The sequence below is a fragment of the Cygnus atratus genome, chromosome 1 (assembly GCF_013377495.2).
Source record: "Cygnus atratus isolate AKBS03 ecotype Queensland, Australia chromosome 1, CAtr_DNAZoo_HiC_assembly, whole genome shotgun sequence".
NCBI classification, from domain to species: domain Eukaryota; kingdom Metazoa; phylum Chordata; class Aves; order Anseriformes; family Anatidae; genus Cygnus; species Cygnus atratus.
In genome coordinates this window covers 542,124-558,401 of record NC_066362.1, presented here as the reverse complement: position 1 = coordinate 558,401, position 16,278 = coordinate 542,124, and the positions used below count along the sequence as shown (strand labels likewise).

At 55.1% G+C, this 16,278-nt stretch overlaps 1 protein-coding gene across 1 annotated transcript in view; it reads right to left on the bottom strand.

Moving 5' to 3' along the window:
- SHANK3 (SH3 and multiple ankyrin repeat domains 3) overlaps positions 1–16,278 on the bottom strand; it is a 353,875-nt gene that overhangs the window by 39,039 nt on the left and 298,558 nt on the right. Inside the window, exons 16-19 of the mRNA XM_035569314.2 lie at positions 10,670–10,805; positions 8,138–8,218; positions 1,356–1,483; positions 354–459 (exon numbers count right to left, since the gene is read on the bottom strand). Coding sequence (XP_035425207.2) covers positions 354–459; positions 1,356–1,483; positions 8,138–8,218; positions 10,670–10,805 — 451 coding nt within the window. The remainder of the gene's footprint in view (positions 1–353; positions 460–1,355; positions 1,484–8,137; positions 8,219–10,669; positions 10,806–16,278) is intronic.

Sequence of the window (16,278 nt, the reverse complement as noted above, 5' to 3'; positions counted from 1 at the left end):
CACAACACGGGCAGACAGAAAATCACCCACCAGTCTTCACTTGCAAGCACAGAGAATGGGAGAAACGTCTTATCCCTTGCAGTTCTATAAAGAGAATCAGCAAAAGAGGGACCTCTGGAGGTCTCTAGTCCAGCCTTCTGCTCAGAGCAGGGCTAGTGTCAGTGTTAGAGCAGGTTCTCAAGACATACGCAGCCTTCAAACTACAAATCACATCAAGCATCCCCTCTTAAAAGATCTTCAGATACAAGACAGTAGAGGGCTGAGTCCTTCCTGCTGCTTCTCATGCAGGCATGAATGCTCCCTGGAAATGACCTTTCCTCTTTAGGAACAGATTTCCCCCCAGTTTGCCTTACCTACAGATTTTGTCCTCGGAATTCCTTTGCGTAGTGAAACATGGGGCTTCTCAGCTCCTGCAAGGACCCCCGAATGTGCTGCCATACCCTGGCGTTCAAAGAGTGACTGTAGAAGAGAAAAAAAAAAGGAAATTTCCATTCTGGACATCAGCAAGAATCAGCTGAAAGGAAACAATACTTCACCTCAGCCTACCTGATGCTCCCAGCTGCAGAGTTCCCAACCCCACATCTGTCTGCACGCCAGACCCTGTCCCCGCAGCTCCACACCCGCAGGCAGGTCCCGGGACAGCTTTAGGAGGGGCTGCTTCCTTAGGAACAGGCTCTGCCCCCTGCCTCGCTTCTGCCGCCAGCACTCCCCCTTCAGCTCTTCCCAAGGCAGAGTGCCCGGGACCCTGTGTGGCTGCCCTGGGGGTTAACCCTCCCTGCTCCTGCTGCCAGGCCCTGGTGGCACGCAGCACCTGGGGACATGCAGCACCTCCCTGGTGACCCTGCTCCAGAGCAGCAGCCTTCCTCTGTGGGAAGGCTTCAGGCAGGCCAGTCTCTGCTCAGATCCAGCCTGTTCCATTTTATCTCCTGCTCCAGAAGCTGCCTCCCACCGCCTGCAGCATGCGTTCACAATCCAGATAGCCTGGAGCTCGCATCCCCACTCCTACTGCATCCATGTTTCCCCTCAGAGACTGCCTTTTTCTCTCCTTTGATTCCTCCTAATTTCCAGCTTCACATCCAGAAAACTGCAGCCAGCTTAAGCTCTCCGACTCAGCTCTCCACACTCTTGATCTGTTCTGATGTCCCTCCCGCTGCCAATCCTGTACTTGTGCACACAACGCCCAGGTCAGCTCCTCCACCCCCAGCTGGGCTCCTGCTCTCTGCAGCTCTGTCTCCCCCCAGCCTCTCCCCCTCGGGAAGCCCCCTCCCCAGTGCAGGTCCTTTGCTGCAGGCATCCAGCAGGTGACCCAGCGCAACGTGCCCTTCCCTTGCCCACCGCAAGCCCTCCTCTCTCACACTGATTTCTGCTGGCGTGATGCGCCGGCTTGTTGGTCGCTGCTTCACAGTGGCTGCCCTAGAATCTGCTTCGACAATGTCTGCTCTCAGTGAGGGCTCGGCTGCTGCCAAAATCTCATCCAGTTTTTCTGAAAATCCAAACATAGAAGCAAACCAGTTAGCAAGGGCCATTGCACCAGGGCAGCTCCCCTATGACAAGCCCGTCCTCTGCAGCACGACTAAGCAGAGCGCGAGCTTCCACTTAGCGAACATTGTTCGTGGGCCTGTTGAAAACAGACTGAGGACACGTCTGCTCATCCTCCTAATCCCCAGAGCCCTGCAGATGAAGACCTTGGTGGCTCTGGAGCAGCACCCCCCCTCCCACTGCACAACCAAGCCCTGACCTCGCTCCACGGAGGACCCGCAGACAGCAGCTCCGCGCTCCCACCCCGGCTGCAGCGGACGCCCCTGTGCAGCCCACCCAGCACCTGGGGTCCGACTTGCCCACGCTCGGCTCTGGGGTCTGCTCCCAGCTGCGCAGAGCTGTGTGGAAGCTTGCATCCTTTGGTTAAAGGAGCACATTTTTGCCCAGCAAACTCTTGATATTCAGAATCAGTGATGGTGAAGTTTTTCATAACCAGAATGAGATCAAATTCCCCCAAACTGGGTTACAGGGTGGGGTGAGGCAAGCAGCTGTGCTACTCCAGACAAGGGGAAACCCAGGTGTCCCAGGGAACACAGGCTAGGCAGAAGACCGCAGCAGAGTGCGGCACTCCTTGGGACCCCAAGGGAGTCAGCCTGGCTCCAGCTCAACCAGTTCCATTCCATTGTTAGATGGAGACAAACTGGGATGTTTTCTCCCTGGGTGGACTAATTAATGCAGCTGATGGAAGTAACCTGGCCCCATGCACAGCCCATGCTCCTGGGTCCAGGAGCTCCAGTTAAGCTCGGGACCACCCGAGTGGTACAGCAGCATCTGCCTGCGGTGCTGCCACAGCCATGCCATGGCCAGCCCTGGAGCCTGGCCTGGATCCTGACCCACAGACAGACTTCCAGACTTGGGCTTGGCCCTGCCTCATCACCATGGGCCTGCCTGGAGATCTTGGCTACGTCTGACCCTGGTTACCCTCACAAGACCAGATCCTGACCCAGCTCCTGCCTAACCTCAGATCTGCCCCATCGCTGCAAACCCACAGAGCTGCGTCATTCTGCACTTCTCACACCACTCGTGCCAGGAGGGACCGATTACCCCCTCAGACATGGCACCAGGCTCTGGCTGCCACTGGGACTACCTGCCAGGGGTACTAAGACATCCTGAAACAAAGGACATTGTAAAGGGCAGCAGGCAGATGCTGGCCACCATCACCATTGACCCCTTCTGAGCTTCCTCCACATGCAGCCAGACAGGGTCCAGCAGAGCCGAGCTAACGAAGCCTGCTGGGCTGGCGCTCAGCCCGTGCAGGATTCACTCGGGTTGGGCCACCCCCACTCCTACGGCTGCTGGGGCCTGGCAGGGTTCACTCTGTCAGCTCCATGTCACACACTGTGCCAGCTCTACCTTTTGAGGACAGCTGGCTCTGAAGTGTGGCCACCACATTGGTATGGTGCTGTACTGAGGCTTACAGGTCTGTCTTGGCATCACAAAGACTGGATGACTCTACCCCCATGGCACAGCTAACCCACAGTTCCAGTAAACTGCACAGGGAGAGGGGGGAACCACGTGCAGCATTTGTCCCGTAAGGCTGACGAGCTCTGCCTGAGGTCAGGAAAAGGCTTGCAACCTTCTTGGCTCCTCCCAGCCTGGCTGGTCCAGTTAGGACTGCAAAATACCACCAAGTGTGGTGTGGGAGCTGCTGATCCTAGTGACCCAAGTGACCTGGAGAGCTCTGACCATCCTACAAACCCCTGCCCGGGGCTGGTGTGACTCACAGGCCAGCCTCAACACCTCTGCACCCCGTGGTCACAGCAGCTGCCCACCTGCCTTTGTATGACAGCATTCTCCAGTTATAAAACTAAAAATGAGTCCAGTCGCTGGAGGAGCGAGCCCTGTACAAACACAGGAGGCAAGTGGTCTTTGCCAAGGGGACTCACATGCCCTCTGACACCAACCCCTCTGACACCTTGGTGCCAGGCACCCATGGCCCTGAGACTAAGGAGCTCCAGGGAAGGCGCTCAGGCCAGCTGCTGGATTTCCTCGGCACAAAACCTCCAGGGCTTTGTAGCAGACCCCCTGGTGCAGCCATGCAGCCCATCCCTGTCTCTGGGGGATCTCGCAGTTCCTCTCCCTCAGAGCTGTGCAGCTCTCGCGGTGCAGTCACCGCACGAGGCTCAGGTGGCTCGGCCTGAGCCGCCACCTCCCAGCGGTGTGGTGGGAGCCTGCTCTCCCTGTGCTGCCACACACTGCTAAGTGACCACCATGAGGACCTCCAACAGCAAAGCCTGAAGGCAGGATGGGCCACAGGCTGCTTTTAAAGGACTACATGCTGGAAACATGCCCATGGGTGTTCCTGGAAGCTGCTCTGGGCAGCTCCGGGGGATCTCAGTGCTGTGACAGGAATAACAGCAATGCGCAGCCCTCTCCATCTACCTCAGTGGTTGGTTTTATTCTGCTTTTTGTCTTTTAATACCACCAGAGTGCATCCTCGTGTGGCTCCAGGCTGCTGGGGTGGGAGATGTGGCAGCGCTGTAGCTGCCCTGAGGCATAGGGACCCTCCAGGAATGGGGACTGCCAGCTTCCATGCCAGCACAGCCCTGGCGACCTCCTGCCAATCACCGAGGCATGGGACTTCTGCAGTGCCTCCACCTCTGAGTGCCGGCAGATCTGCTCAGTAGAGAGGTCAGGGGAGGTCCCTGGGAGACCTCCCACTTGCCAGCCCCATTCAGTTTCTCTGCTATGTCTATTAGGGTAGAAGAGTAGATCTCCCACCTTTCTGTAGGTTCAGGTTATCAGACCAGAGTTTGGCTGCCGAAAGGCAAAGAGCTGGGGTCAGGCCTGCAGGCTGCCCACAGCCCCGTGCTGGAGACACGCGGAGCAGTGGGCTGCCATGGGATGGGCCTTCTCGCTTGGCTCCGTCTTTGTGCCGTCCCCTGTGCCATGTCCCCATGGACACCGCACAGTGCAGCTTTCATCCACACACCCATGCTGCAACCAGCCTCACCCCAGCCAGCTTGGGCACTGAGAACACGGCCTTCAGAGCGGATGGCCCTCTCCCCAAACCTCCTCTACCCACCTAGCTCCTCTCCAGCTAACTGGGGGATGTCCTCCGAGCTGCCATCACACCCCGCTCGCAGAGCAGGTCTCCAGGTGCTTCCTGGGTGCCGGAGCACTGGGAGCAGCAGCAGGACAGCTCGCAGGGAGCGCAGCAGAGGCAGCTCCTGCACAGCACGGCTGTGACTTTGCCTGACCGAACCGCGGCGTCCTGACCCAGGGGCTGAAAGAGGCTGCACTGGAGGACCCCAGATGTGGGGACATTCCTGTACAGGGTATTTCCACTGTGGAGTGCACCCAAAGCAAGCATGACACCCCGAGGAAGCCAGACCTGGACATTCATGGGGCCTGGCTGACAAACAGGAATTGCTGTCCGTGCCCAGAGCTCTGCCTGCCTTCAGAATAAGCTTTCCCGTGACTGTCCCTGTGGCAAGGACTGGGGGACTTGCTGGGCACTGACAGGGAAGGGATGAGCCCCAGGATGTGCGGTTTCACTCACCCCCTTTTCTTCTCCGCATGGAGGCTTGGAATCAAGAAACAAAACACAACACATGAATGGCATGCACAGTTCCTGCTTCCATCCCCAGCTCTAGCCTCGGTCTCTGCCTTCTGTGTCTCAGCCCCGCACTCTTGCCTCCCAGCATGCTGACAGGATCCGGCTCTGATGGTCCAGCGTGTGTCTGTTTGAGGCCGCTCGCTGCGGGGCTCTCAGTGTTATGGCTCAGGCAGTGCATGGCTGCGGGCAGGCGAGAGGTGCAGCACCACATGCACCCCTGGCGCTGCCCCCTGGTGCCATGGAGAAACTGGTGTAAAAGTCATTAATCCCTCCCTGCTCACTGCAAAGGGACCACAGCCTACACGCCTCCCGAGGACAGCTTCCTCCAGATGTTTTAACTGCATCCAACAAAAGCAAAGACTGCAGGACAGCAGTGCTTTCTTTGTTAGCAGCTTGCTGGAAATCTGCTTTTCTAAGGGGATTGGCACAACGTGCAGCACAGGAAATTTTAAGGTATCACTGTGGGCACATGGCATGTATGGTAAGCTGCAGGACAGGGACAGGCTTCAAGGAAGAAGAGGCAGGGCCCGTCCAACAAATCTCCCCTGAAGAAGCTGCAGGTGGAAATGTCCCACGCACTAGCACCATATTCCCCTCAGAAAAGGAGACCAGGCTCTGAACCTGCACACCGCTGAGGTGTGGGGATGCTGACCTGCATGGAAACGTGCCCTTTGCAGTAAAAGCAGGAGAGGATCAACCACCAGAAGACAAAGTGAGGGAGGAGAAACAACTCCATCTTCCCTATGCCAGGCTTCTTGGAGAGGCATGGTGGGACTGGCTGCAACATGCTCCCTGACCCACAAGACATGAAATTAGGACTAACTGCTAAAGCCTCCTGGAAGACATAGTGACCAAGACCAGGCATTGTCTACAGATTCCTCTCGTGGGAGAATGAGGCAGTTGTCACTCCCAGTCCCTCTCCAGGTAGAAGAGAGGCAGTATCTAGATGCACGCTCCTCAGGGAGACCCAGAGGTCTCACCTTTAATATATTCTCTGGCAGAGATGTTTCTTAGCTTTTTGTGACTTCCCATTCCATGAGCTTGTATCCCTTCCCCTCACACCTGGCAGCTGTGCTTGTCAAAACACATGCAAGTTGTGCCCCATGCCCTCAGGCATGTACAGGTTGTCCCATGGTGATGTCCCACACCCCCCAGGCAGGTGTGTGTGCAGGTGTAAGACAAAGCGCCATGGTTTGTGTGTCTGTCCCCCTGCCAAGGCGCCTGCGTAAAGCCTGGCTTTGACCTGGGCTGGTGGTCGCCAAAGATGGGCCCATGCAGCTGGGGAACACGTTCTCCCAGAGGCAACAGGATGCCTGCACAAGAAAACACCTATCACACCAGCTAGAAACTGTCTTCAGGACCAGTAACTGGGAGTAAAAATATGAACCCCAGGGCCTGTGCAGTATCTGTGCAAAGGGAAGAACAAAAAGTAGAATAAATGGGCTGTTCTAAATCTTTTCTTAATGGCTACTACTAAACACAGAGCCTTTGAGTTTAGTAATAAAGAGACTGGGAAAGCAAGGAACAGGTTAGGGTGAAAAACAAGGCTGGGGGCTTAGCATAAAATCACAACGGCCATCAAGCAGTTGATGCAAATCCTTGGATACTACGATTTCTCTTCAAGCCTATGTTTGAGGGTGAACCCTAACCCTCAAGGTCTCCCTTCTTCAGAACCCTGCAGGCTATAAGGCCTGGTCATGTGTGTAGCACAGGGAGCAGAGCAGAGCGAGGAAGGTCACGGACCTTCCTCCAACGCCCTGATGAAGGGAGGCGTTGGGTCTGTGCCCAGGTTTCTCTCTCCCAGCAGGTCTCCTCTCGGCAGGAGAGCAGTGTGCCACGCGCAGCCTCTGTGCTGTGGCCAGCGAGCACAGCTGTGCACACCACCACATTCTCACATGGCAAAGAGCTCAGCACAGAGAGCAGAAGCAGGAGCCAGGGTAGCCAGCAATGCTGTGGAAGGCTCGCTCAGTAGCTCTGCCGGGGCTCTCACCGTGGGCTTGCAGAATGCTCGGCTTGCTCCACGTCTGCCCTGCACAGCTGCTCTCAGCGGTGCCACACACGTGTGTACCACAACTGCACTCTGAGCTCTCCAAAATGAGGGTGGAGACTGCCCCTGCACCTCTTAGTGCCAGGCAGGACGTGGGATGACCGCGACGCAGCCCTTCTGCCAGCCAGCCAGCCTGTTCAGTGCCGGCACCCACACCTCCACCGAGCCCCCTGCCCAGGGCCCTGTGGCCTCTGCCACACACGTGCTGCGACAGGGTGCTGCGAGACGGGCACACGAGCCCATGTGCAGCAAACAGACTGCACTTTGGGGGGGCATGAACGCTGACAGCCCTGCAGCCCTGGGCAGGTGGGATGCTATGGGGGCAGGCCAGGACACTGCAAAGGTGTGGGCTCGGCAGGGATGTCGATACAAGGGAAGAGCACGGGGCTTCATCACAGGGTACCTGGATGTGAGGACAGAGGGGGCGGGTGGAGCGGCTCTGAGAGAACACATGAACATGGAGCTGCAAGCTGGGATGCTAAAGCATCTGGAAACGTGGGTAGGCTCTGTAGTGACAGCAGATCGTGTGAGCGTGTGTGCATGTGCATGTGTGTGTGTAAGGGAGGAGGGCAGCCCAGGGGGATGCCAGCTAATCTTGCAGCATGTGCTATCTGCCTAGAGGTAGAGGAAAATAAAAACAATAGGCTGCTCGGCGCACGTGAGGCGCAGGGTGCCTGAAGGATGGGGCACGGAGGAGGTGAGCCTCTCCGCACACACACAGAAGCTCCCAGCGCCCTGTCCCGGTCCGTCTGCCTGCTGAGGTGGCACCGAGGAGCTGGTCTGGCTCTGTGGGGGTCCTGTGGGCACTTGGCCCCCCACACCCCGCACAGCACAGCAGGGACGTCGGTACGGGAGGAGCGCGTCGCCGCGAGCTCACGTTCATGCACCCCTCAGGAAAATGGATGCTGTGCGTGCTGCCTGCTCTCGCCCCAGCCCCCGCATGCTCGTCATGCTCCTCCGCATGCAGGCGCGAGCCCCGCGCCGCCGCTTACCCAGCTCCTCCAGCTCGGCTGTCATGGACTTGGACCGCAGCGTCAGGGTGGTGCTGGGCGCTCTCTTGGGAGGCGGCGGAGCTGAAAGGAAGAGAGACGGCATTTTGCATTTCTTGTCCAGGAACTTACGAGGAGTGGCCAGATGCAGGTGCCACTTCTTCTCCACAGCCTGGATCTCCTCGTACTCGCGGGATGAGGAGTCGCACTGCTGCAGAATCTTATTGAGGCTGCGCGTGGAGGCAAACTTCTTCATCGTCTCGGTCGCACGGTCCCGAGGGCTTGGGGCAGGCCCCGGCGCGGAGGGGCTGGAGGCTGCCGCAGGCACGTGCACGCTGCCCAGGCTCCCACAGCCCTCAGTGGAAGAGAGTCCAAGTCATGTCCCCAGGCTGCTTCTGCCCCCCTGCCGCTACCGGAGATGCTATGGCTATGAAAGCCTCTCGCGAATTAAATCTGTCTCAGGCAGCTGGCTGCCTGCCTGCGGGACTCAGCGCACAGCTTTGATGGCTGCTTCCCCTCCACACACGCCATGGGTGGAGGGGTAGGAGGGAGAAGCAAGTCCAGGAGGCCTGATTCTCAGTCTCTCATCCCCGCCTCGGCGCGGCGCGTCCCCCAGCGAAACGCAGCCCACCCACCCTCGTCTCTGCTGGCTGGGGCCGTATCCAGGACGGGTGAGGCTCCTGCTGCCCTAGCGAAGCTCTGGAGGCGGCCGGCTCCGTGCCGGGCAGCGGTACATGGCCGGCGGGCGCTGTGCTGGGGCGCAGGGCTGCCCGGGGGTCCCTAGCCAGGCCGGCCCGCGGGTCTGCCCCAGAGGCGCTCCATGCCACGAGCCCACCGGCACAGGGACGAGTTGAAGGCTCTTCCTCTTCACTTCGGTGCCTCCTCCTCGCGCTCGCGCTGTGACAATACTGGCTTCAACGCTCAAGCATTGCCATGGCAACCAGAGCTTCAGGCTGGTGCTGGCGCTGCCTGCATCAGAGACCCCAACAGGGGCGGATTCAGACAGAAAACGCCAGTCCCACACAGGCCTCCATCACCCGCAGGAAAAAAAGGCCCCAGCTGGGAGGGACGGGGTGGGCCCCCTCCCGCGGCACCACAGCTGGGCCCTGCCAGACGACAGCAGTGGGGCTCGGCCCCAGTCCCTGGGCCCCGTGTTGGGACAGAGGCCGTGCAGCTCTGCGGGCATGGCTCGGGGCACCAGCAGCAACCGGTGGCTGCTCACCAGCTACGGGGCTGGGAGCATGAGAAGCAGCGAGTGGCACCGGTGGTGGTCCCGGCACTGGTTCCCAAGCCTCAGCCTTTCCCACAGCTCATGCTTTTGTGCAGCGACAATGCAATTACAGCGCTTGGTGTCAGCGTGCAGAGCTGCCTCCCTCCCCCACTCCCGGTGTGCTGGGCTGGGAGTGCCACTCTGCTGTCCCTGCTCCCCAAAAACCACGGCCCCGCAGGCACCTCCCCACACATGGCCCCACTCAGGTGAGAGCAGGGCTGGGCTGGGAGAGCCTGCCCCGTGCCGGCTGCTCCCAGCGCGCCCCTGCCCTCCGCAGCTCTGTGCCACAATGTGCCCTGCCATGCACAGCTGGCTGCGCCCCTCCAGATGTGCCCCTGCCCTCCACTGTTGGCTGCCCCTATCCTGAGGGCTGCCCTGCCCCATGAGCACATCAGCCCGCCCCCTTGGCCGCCCTCTGGCAGAGGGTCTCACCTCTGCCCTCAGCGCCTGGGGACAATTGGGCGAAGGCCCAAAGCAGGGGGCTCCATGGCCACCTGTGCTCCCCAGAGCGGCCGGGCAGCCTCAGGACTGGCCGTGGCCCCAGGAGCCCCCAGCCCGTGGTCAGCTCCCATCCCCTCGAGGGAGGACAAGCTCCATCCCATCACCCCCTGCACAACTTGGAGGCCGTCCTCCACCCTGGCACCCCCTGCATCCCCACCAGGACAGTCCTCCATGACAGCCCTGTGCTTTGCAGGGGCAGCCCCCACCCCTGGGGGGCTGCTTCCCACCCAGTGCAGGGCGGGGGAAGTTCTGTGCCATGACACCCCTTGAGGCTGGGGGAGCCCCGGCTCCAGGGGCAGGCTGCCGCTGGCACTAGAGGTCAGTGCCCAGACTGGGCCCAGCAGCGGCTCCGCTCCATGGAGGAGCTGGCATCCTGCTCCATCGAGAGCACCCAGCTCTGGAGTGAGAGCAGTGCTGCCGGAGCGCTGCAGCCCGGCAATGGCGGGGCCTGCAGGAGGCCTGGCCAGCAGCTGCCAGCTGTGCCCGGCTTCCCCTTCAGCAGCAGAGCTCTGTCAGCCTCTCCACCCTCAACCATCCCCACTGCACCACTCCCCACACGTGTCCGGGTGTCCGTGCTGCGAGGACAAGCAGGGCTCCCACATGCAGCGCTCTCTGCTCCCAACAGCTGCAGTGCTGCAGCTTCCTCCTGGCACGGCTGCTCCACGCCGCAGCTCCTCCCGGCATGGCCACGGCTTCTCTGAGCCCACTCATGCCCCGACAATGCCAGCCCTCCTGCTCACAGCACCACCAAGCTCTGCACTTACCCTTTTTCCGAACAACTTCTTCTGATTCTGGCTTGCGGCTGACAGAAACAACTTTCATCACCAGGTGATTCCCCCCTTGCCGGATGAGCGAGACCACCTGCTTGTGCCCCACCTTCACCACGTTCACACCATTCACCTAAAAAAAGAGAAACGGTCCAGTACAGAGATGGCTCTTGACAAAGAGAGAGGGCAAGACTGATGGATGTCACAACACAGAACCAGCCACCTGTCTGCGTGGCTGTGCACACTCAGGCATTTAAGCTGCCTGGTGAGGCGCTGGGTGCCAGCAGCCCCAACGTGCTAGAGAAGCCGGGGGAGCTGCGCCAGGCCGGTGCAAGCAGCACACGGTGGGGCAGTCGCCAGGCAGCAGAACCTCTGCCTTCTGGTCCCAACTTTGGTGGCTAGGGCTACCTACCCTTTGTTAAAAAAAAAAGACAGGTTTGCACACTTCTGCATTCACTTTTGAAATGTGCTGTATATTCTAGGACTGCTATTACTCTGGATACAAGATAATGAATGATGGCAAATAAAGGACAAGTGATTTTCTATGGGCAGGGCTACGGCAAAAACAGAAGCACTTGTGTTAATATTTACACTAATATTTATGTTACCAGAAGTGAACCACTCAAAAGATAGGTAATGACCGTATTTAGGTTGCCCATAATTCCAAGATCAGAAGCTTTATATCCAGGCTGTTGCATGCCAGAGGCTTCAGGTCAAAGACTACTCAAAGACACCAGGAGATGAAGAATTTAAGCCCTACCCCTGAATGTTCCAACTGCTTAGTAACTGCCACTGCTTGCCCCCCAGTTCCTATATTAAACTAGCATGAAATCAAACTTCAGCCGCTGGTTCTTGTGACACCTTTCCTTATTGTGCAGCATCTTCCTCACTACCGGCCTCATCCTCTGGACCTCACCCTCTGTGAACAGAAGTACAACAACTGAAACGCAGAACTGACCTGGATGGAGGGAACTTTGACATTTCAAGAATGTTTCCTTTGCATTTGTTCCAACTCCAGCTGGAGATGTTTCATCTTAAGGTCTAAGGTGTTTTTATTAATACTAATTTGGGTAAATGTTGCTGTTTACATAATTAGAACTATGTAGGTTATTATAACACTTGTAATTCATGAGCCGTAGTGCGGTCTTCTGTGAAACACCATAAAAAATACAAAAAAGAAAATGCATTGAAGTTAGTTCTGAAATAGAACATCAAGATTTTCTAAGATACAAAGCTTTTGAAATACTCATTTTATTTCAATTATTTCTCTTATTCAGCTTTCATGAAAATATAGGTTTTCCTCAAATAATAGGATTTTGATGAAATTACCAGCCTACTCTAGTTAAATCACCTCTAAACCTTCTTTTTGGATCAGCTGTATTGAACGGATTGAATTCTGCAGCGTGGTTACCCTGCATTTTCTCCCAGTCCTGAACCACTTCATGAGTTATTCCTTGCAAGCAATCTGGTTTTTCGAAACACATCTAAACAGCAGACTCGGGCTGCACGGCACCTTCCAGTGCCAGCCCACTTTTTGCCCTGCTTCTTTCATCTAAGGCCCTCACTCCCCCTGCTCTCCGCACCTTCAGAGCCCTCAGCCCCTGGCCGCTGCCCCTGCCTGCAGCTCTGCCCAGGAGGCAGAGCCACGTGGGGCTGATCCATCCCGGTTCCTCCCTCTGCAGACAGCCCTGCTCCCACCTGTCCAAACACTTCAGCCCGTGGGTCACCATACATTTAATTAGCAGTGATTTCAGGTTCATTTCTAAAACGTTTATGAAAGCACTGAGTAGCATCAGGTCTTGAACTAAATCCTGGAGAGACCACTAGAAGCACCAGCCAGCGATGATTTCTCACTGACAATTACTTGTCAAGACCTGTCATTTAGCAAATTTGTGAACCACTTAACATGTGCTCCACTGATTTTGTACACAATGGACTTTGTAATGGGTATGTTATACAGTAGTAAACAAAGGCCCCCATAAAACTCTATTACATCTGAACAGTTATCTTTATCAAACAAATCTGACATCTCAGAGAAGGAAATTAAATTTGTTTTATGGGATTTTCTGGTGTTAATTATATTCTACTCTTTAATTCTTTATCAACTGCCTATAGTATCAGCGTGTCCATTTTTGCCAGAAACTGGTACCAGGCTCACAATTTTATAATTCAATGGATAATCTCTCTTGCCCCTTCTAAACACCAATGCTCTGCCAGTCTCCTGGCATTTCCCCAGTATCATAAAATTAAAAAATGCAAAAACTGAAAAATTACCACCTGGTAGATGCTGACAGCTTCACTTACTAATGGTTTGGAAAGTATTTCATCATCTGCATGTGATACAGGCACATCACCCTGCTCCTTTCCAAATAAAGAACAGAAACACTGATAGAACACGCCTGTGCTTTCTGTTTCATTTTTAATCATCCAAACACGTCCACCCAAATGGGCAGCAGTTCAGATTTTTTAGGTTACTCCAATAGAAAGAAGCAGGAGTGGGAAGCTCTGACCTTGTGGGCTGTAAAGGTGATATTTCCACCCTCTTCTCCATCATGTTGCAGCACTTATGGCAGAAGCCAGAGTACGTGGTCTCCAGGAGAGCATTAACTCCTGTGGCTCCACCTGGCAGAAGCACGATCTGGTCAGGACCCAAGCATCCATATTCTGTTGGTATTCTGGCAGGCTGCTGAGGTTTTTGCTGACAGCTCAAATGACAGATGGAAAATGTGGATTTTCAATTGTTTATACCTTAGTGAGACCAGGGATGAAAAAAGGTACCAACATGGCCAGACAGCTTTTTGCCCAATGTGTTTTAAAAGTGCCCATAGATGGACAACTCCTAAAAAAGCCGTAAGACACCAATTCACGTTGTACAGCGCAATTTCACTCCACTGCTGGGCACTCCTTGACTGATGAGCAAACAAGCAGCAGAGAGAGCAACACTGACCTGATGAAGCACCCTAAGGACCCAGCCAAAAAAGACAAGAAAAACATGATGCTGGGCAGTAAGTGCTAAGTCTCAGCGCTACACTTGTCCTGGGAAGCCGACCTGACCCTGTGACTCTGAAACATCCTTGGCCAGAAGGACGTCAACCCACAGCCACAACCAAGCTGGCCAGAAATGTGCCAGAGCCAGGTTAGGTTACAAAATCTGCCAAGGAAAGCTCGATCACTGGGATGTGAACGTGAATAATTTGGCCTATGGGAAAAAATAACATCTCTGCCGCTGATTAGGAGAGAGGGAACAGCACATTAAAGGTCTTCCAGTGACAACCGCAAAGTATTAGTCACATGTTGCCAGGCCTTTTATTTGAAAGATGGAATAAAACCAGACAGGTTTGCAAAAACAGGAAGCTGTAGCCAACCCTGACCCACAGGAGATGACATCCTGCAGAAAGCCGGTAAGAAAAGCAGTCAGGAGGCTAAAATAACACAGGAGGTCAAGAATGAACACCATACAACTATACAGCAAAGCTGATCACAGAGGAGACTGGTCAGACAATTGCATGCACCATAAATTCAAAACTGCATTGACTCAATATGGCACAGTAAGCTGTACGTTCCAAGACCACAGAGCCTGGACACCAAGGCTGGTTTTATAACCTATAAGGAGCTGAGCTCTCGCTAGCAGTGAGTAAGCCGGTGGTTCAAGATACCGCTCAGCAGTGGGAAGGGAGATCTGGCAGCAGACAGGACCTTTCAGCCTACCTGCAGACTGCTGGATGAAGCCACAACAGCCAGAGACCTTCGGTGTGAGGCGCCTGGCAGGGAGAACAGCCTGCGGTTTGCTGATGATGCTGATCTGCTGAACCCGGAGAATATCTTAGCGAAGACATCCCCCCGCCTTCCAGCAAGACTGAAACGTCAGAAATGCGTTCTCAGGAGCACAATACCATCTCCCACAGGAGGAAGAAAAGTACTTAGACAAAAAGAGGAGGCAGCGAAATGAACAAAGCAAACTGTTTCATCTCTCTGAAGAGACCCACTGCATGGAGGATCCCTGTCATGCAGACAGCCCTGGGCTGTCTGACGACGTTCGAGTGACACACGGGAATCGCATGAGACACACACAAAAATCAGTTTTTGGTCCCAGTCTGTGAAGTGCAGATATTAATTTTCAAGACGGGCAGCTGGGAGTCCTCCCCTTGAATTAAACACTCCAAGCACTTGCTGGCCATCAAACGGGGAGGTGTGTCAGAATGGGAAAGATCAGACAAACAGTGGTAGAAACGACTAGTTTTGATCCAGCAATAGAGAAAAACTTCCAATTTCTTGGACACATGTGCCTGATGAGGATGCCCAGCTCTTGGAGATACACTTTTGGCCTGGAAGAAGGCCAAATCAAGAATCAAACCATGCAGAAAGTGGCTACAAAACATACATGCACAGAAATCTGAGGACGCTATGTCAAAGTCTGTGGACATTATAAACTGATGCAACTATTTTTTGAGTAGCCAAATGATGCAACAGAGCCGATGAACTCCAGGAGGACTCCCAGGCTGAATGAATGTGCATAAGGTGGCAAATGGGTCACCATGAAGATAAACGCAAAGTACTGCTTTTAGGGAAGATCCATCTGAACCATGCTACACAATGCTGAACATGGAGCTGGTGGGTACAACTCCAGAAAGGTTTTGGAGCTGATGCTGACAGCTCTCAAAATCATGGGCATGATGCACAACAGCAGCCAAAAAACCACACCACTAACCAACAAAATATATCAGAAAAGAGGTGGAAAGAGGGCAGGCAATGTCATTTGGGGCTATGCTGATCCTGCACATGCAAGCCTTCAGAGCTGTGTGTGGTTCTGGATCAGCATCTCAAGGGGGAAGTGGTGGAGCTAGAGAAGGTCTGGGGAAGGACAGCTAAAATAGGGATAGAGCAACTGCCCTACGATGAGAGACTGAAAATGCTGGGACTTTCCAGCCTGGAGAGGAGAAGGCTTAGAGAGACACATGGCCAAGGCTTACAAAGCCACCCTAGGCAGTGGATACAGTAAATGCAGATCTGCTCTTCACCAAATAGTGCAGCATTAGAAGGAGAGGGCTCACAGTGAAACTAGTGGCAGATCAGATACAGACAAAGCAAGTCTTCTTTACAGAACAGACAAATTGTCTTCCAGATTCATGGCATGGCAGGCCATGGAGGTAGACATTCCTGTCAGATTCAGAAAGAGATTAGATGAAGACCTGGAGAGCAGATCCATGCACAGATACTAACAGGACCGAGCAGGATCATTTCTGTTAACGTCCCCAGGACAATGATGTTGGATGCTGGAAGGTACGACAGGAATGGACAACCCAAAATGGCCGGGCACACGTGCTTTCCTTAAGAGCATCTTCTAATGCTCCTGTCACAGACACGGAACTGAGCTAATGGACCATCAATCTGGTCCAGCAGGGCATTTCATACTTTCAGTCTGATCCCTTTCAGCAGTTGACAAGGATACAAAACTTTAGCAATCTGTCACAGGAGAAAGCCAACTGTATCCTGGGCTGCACCAGCACCGCGTGGGCAGCAGGGCAGGGAGGGGATTGTCCCCCTCTGCTCCGCTCTCCTGAGACCCCACCTGGAGCCTGCGTTCAGCTCTGGGCCCAGCACCAGGA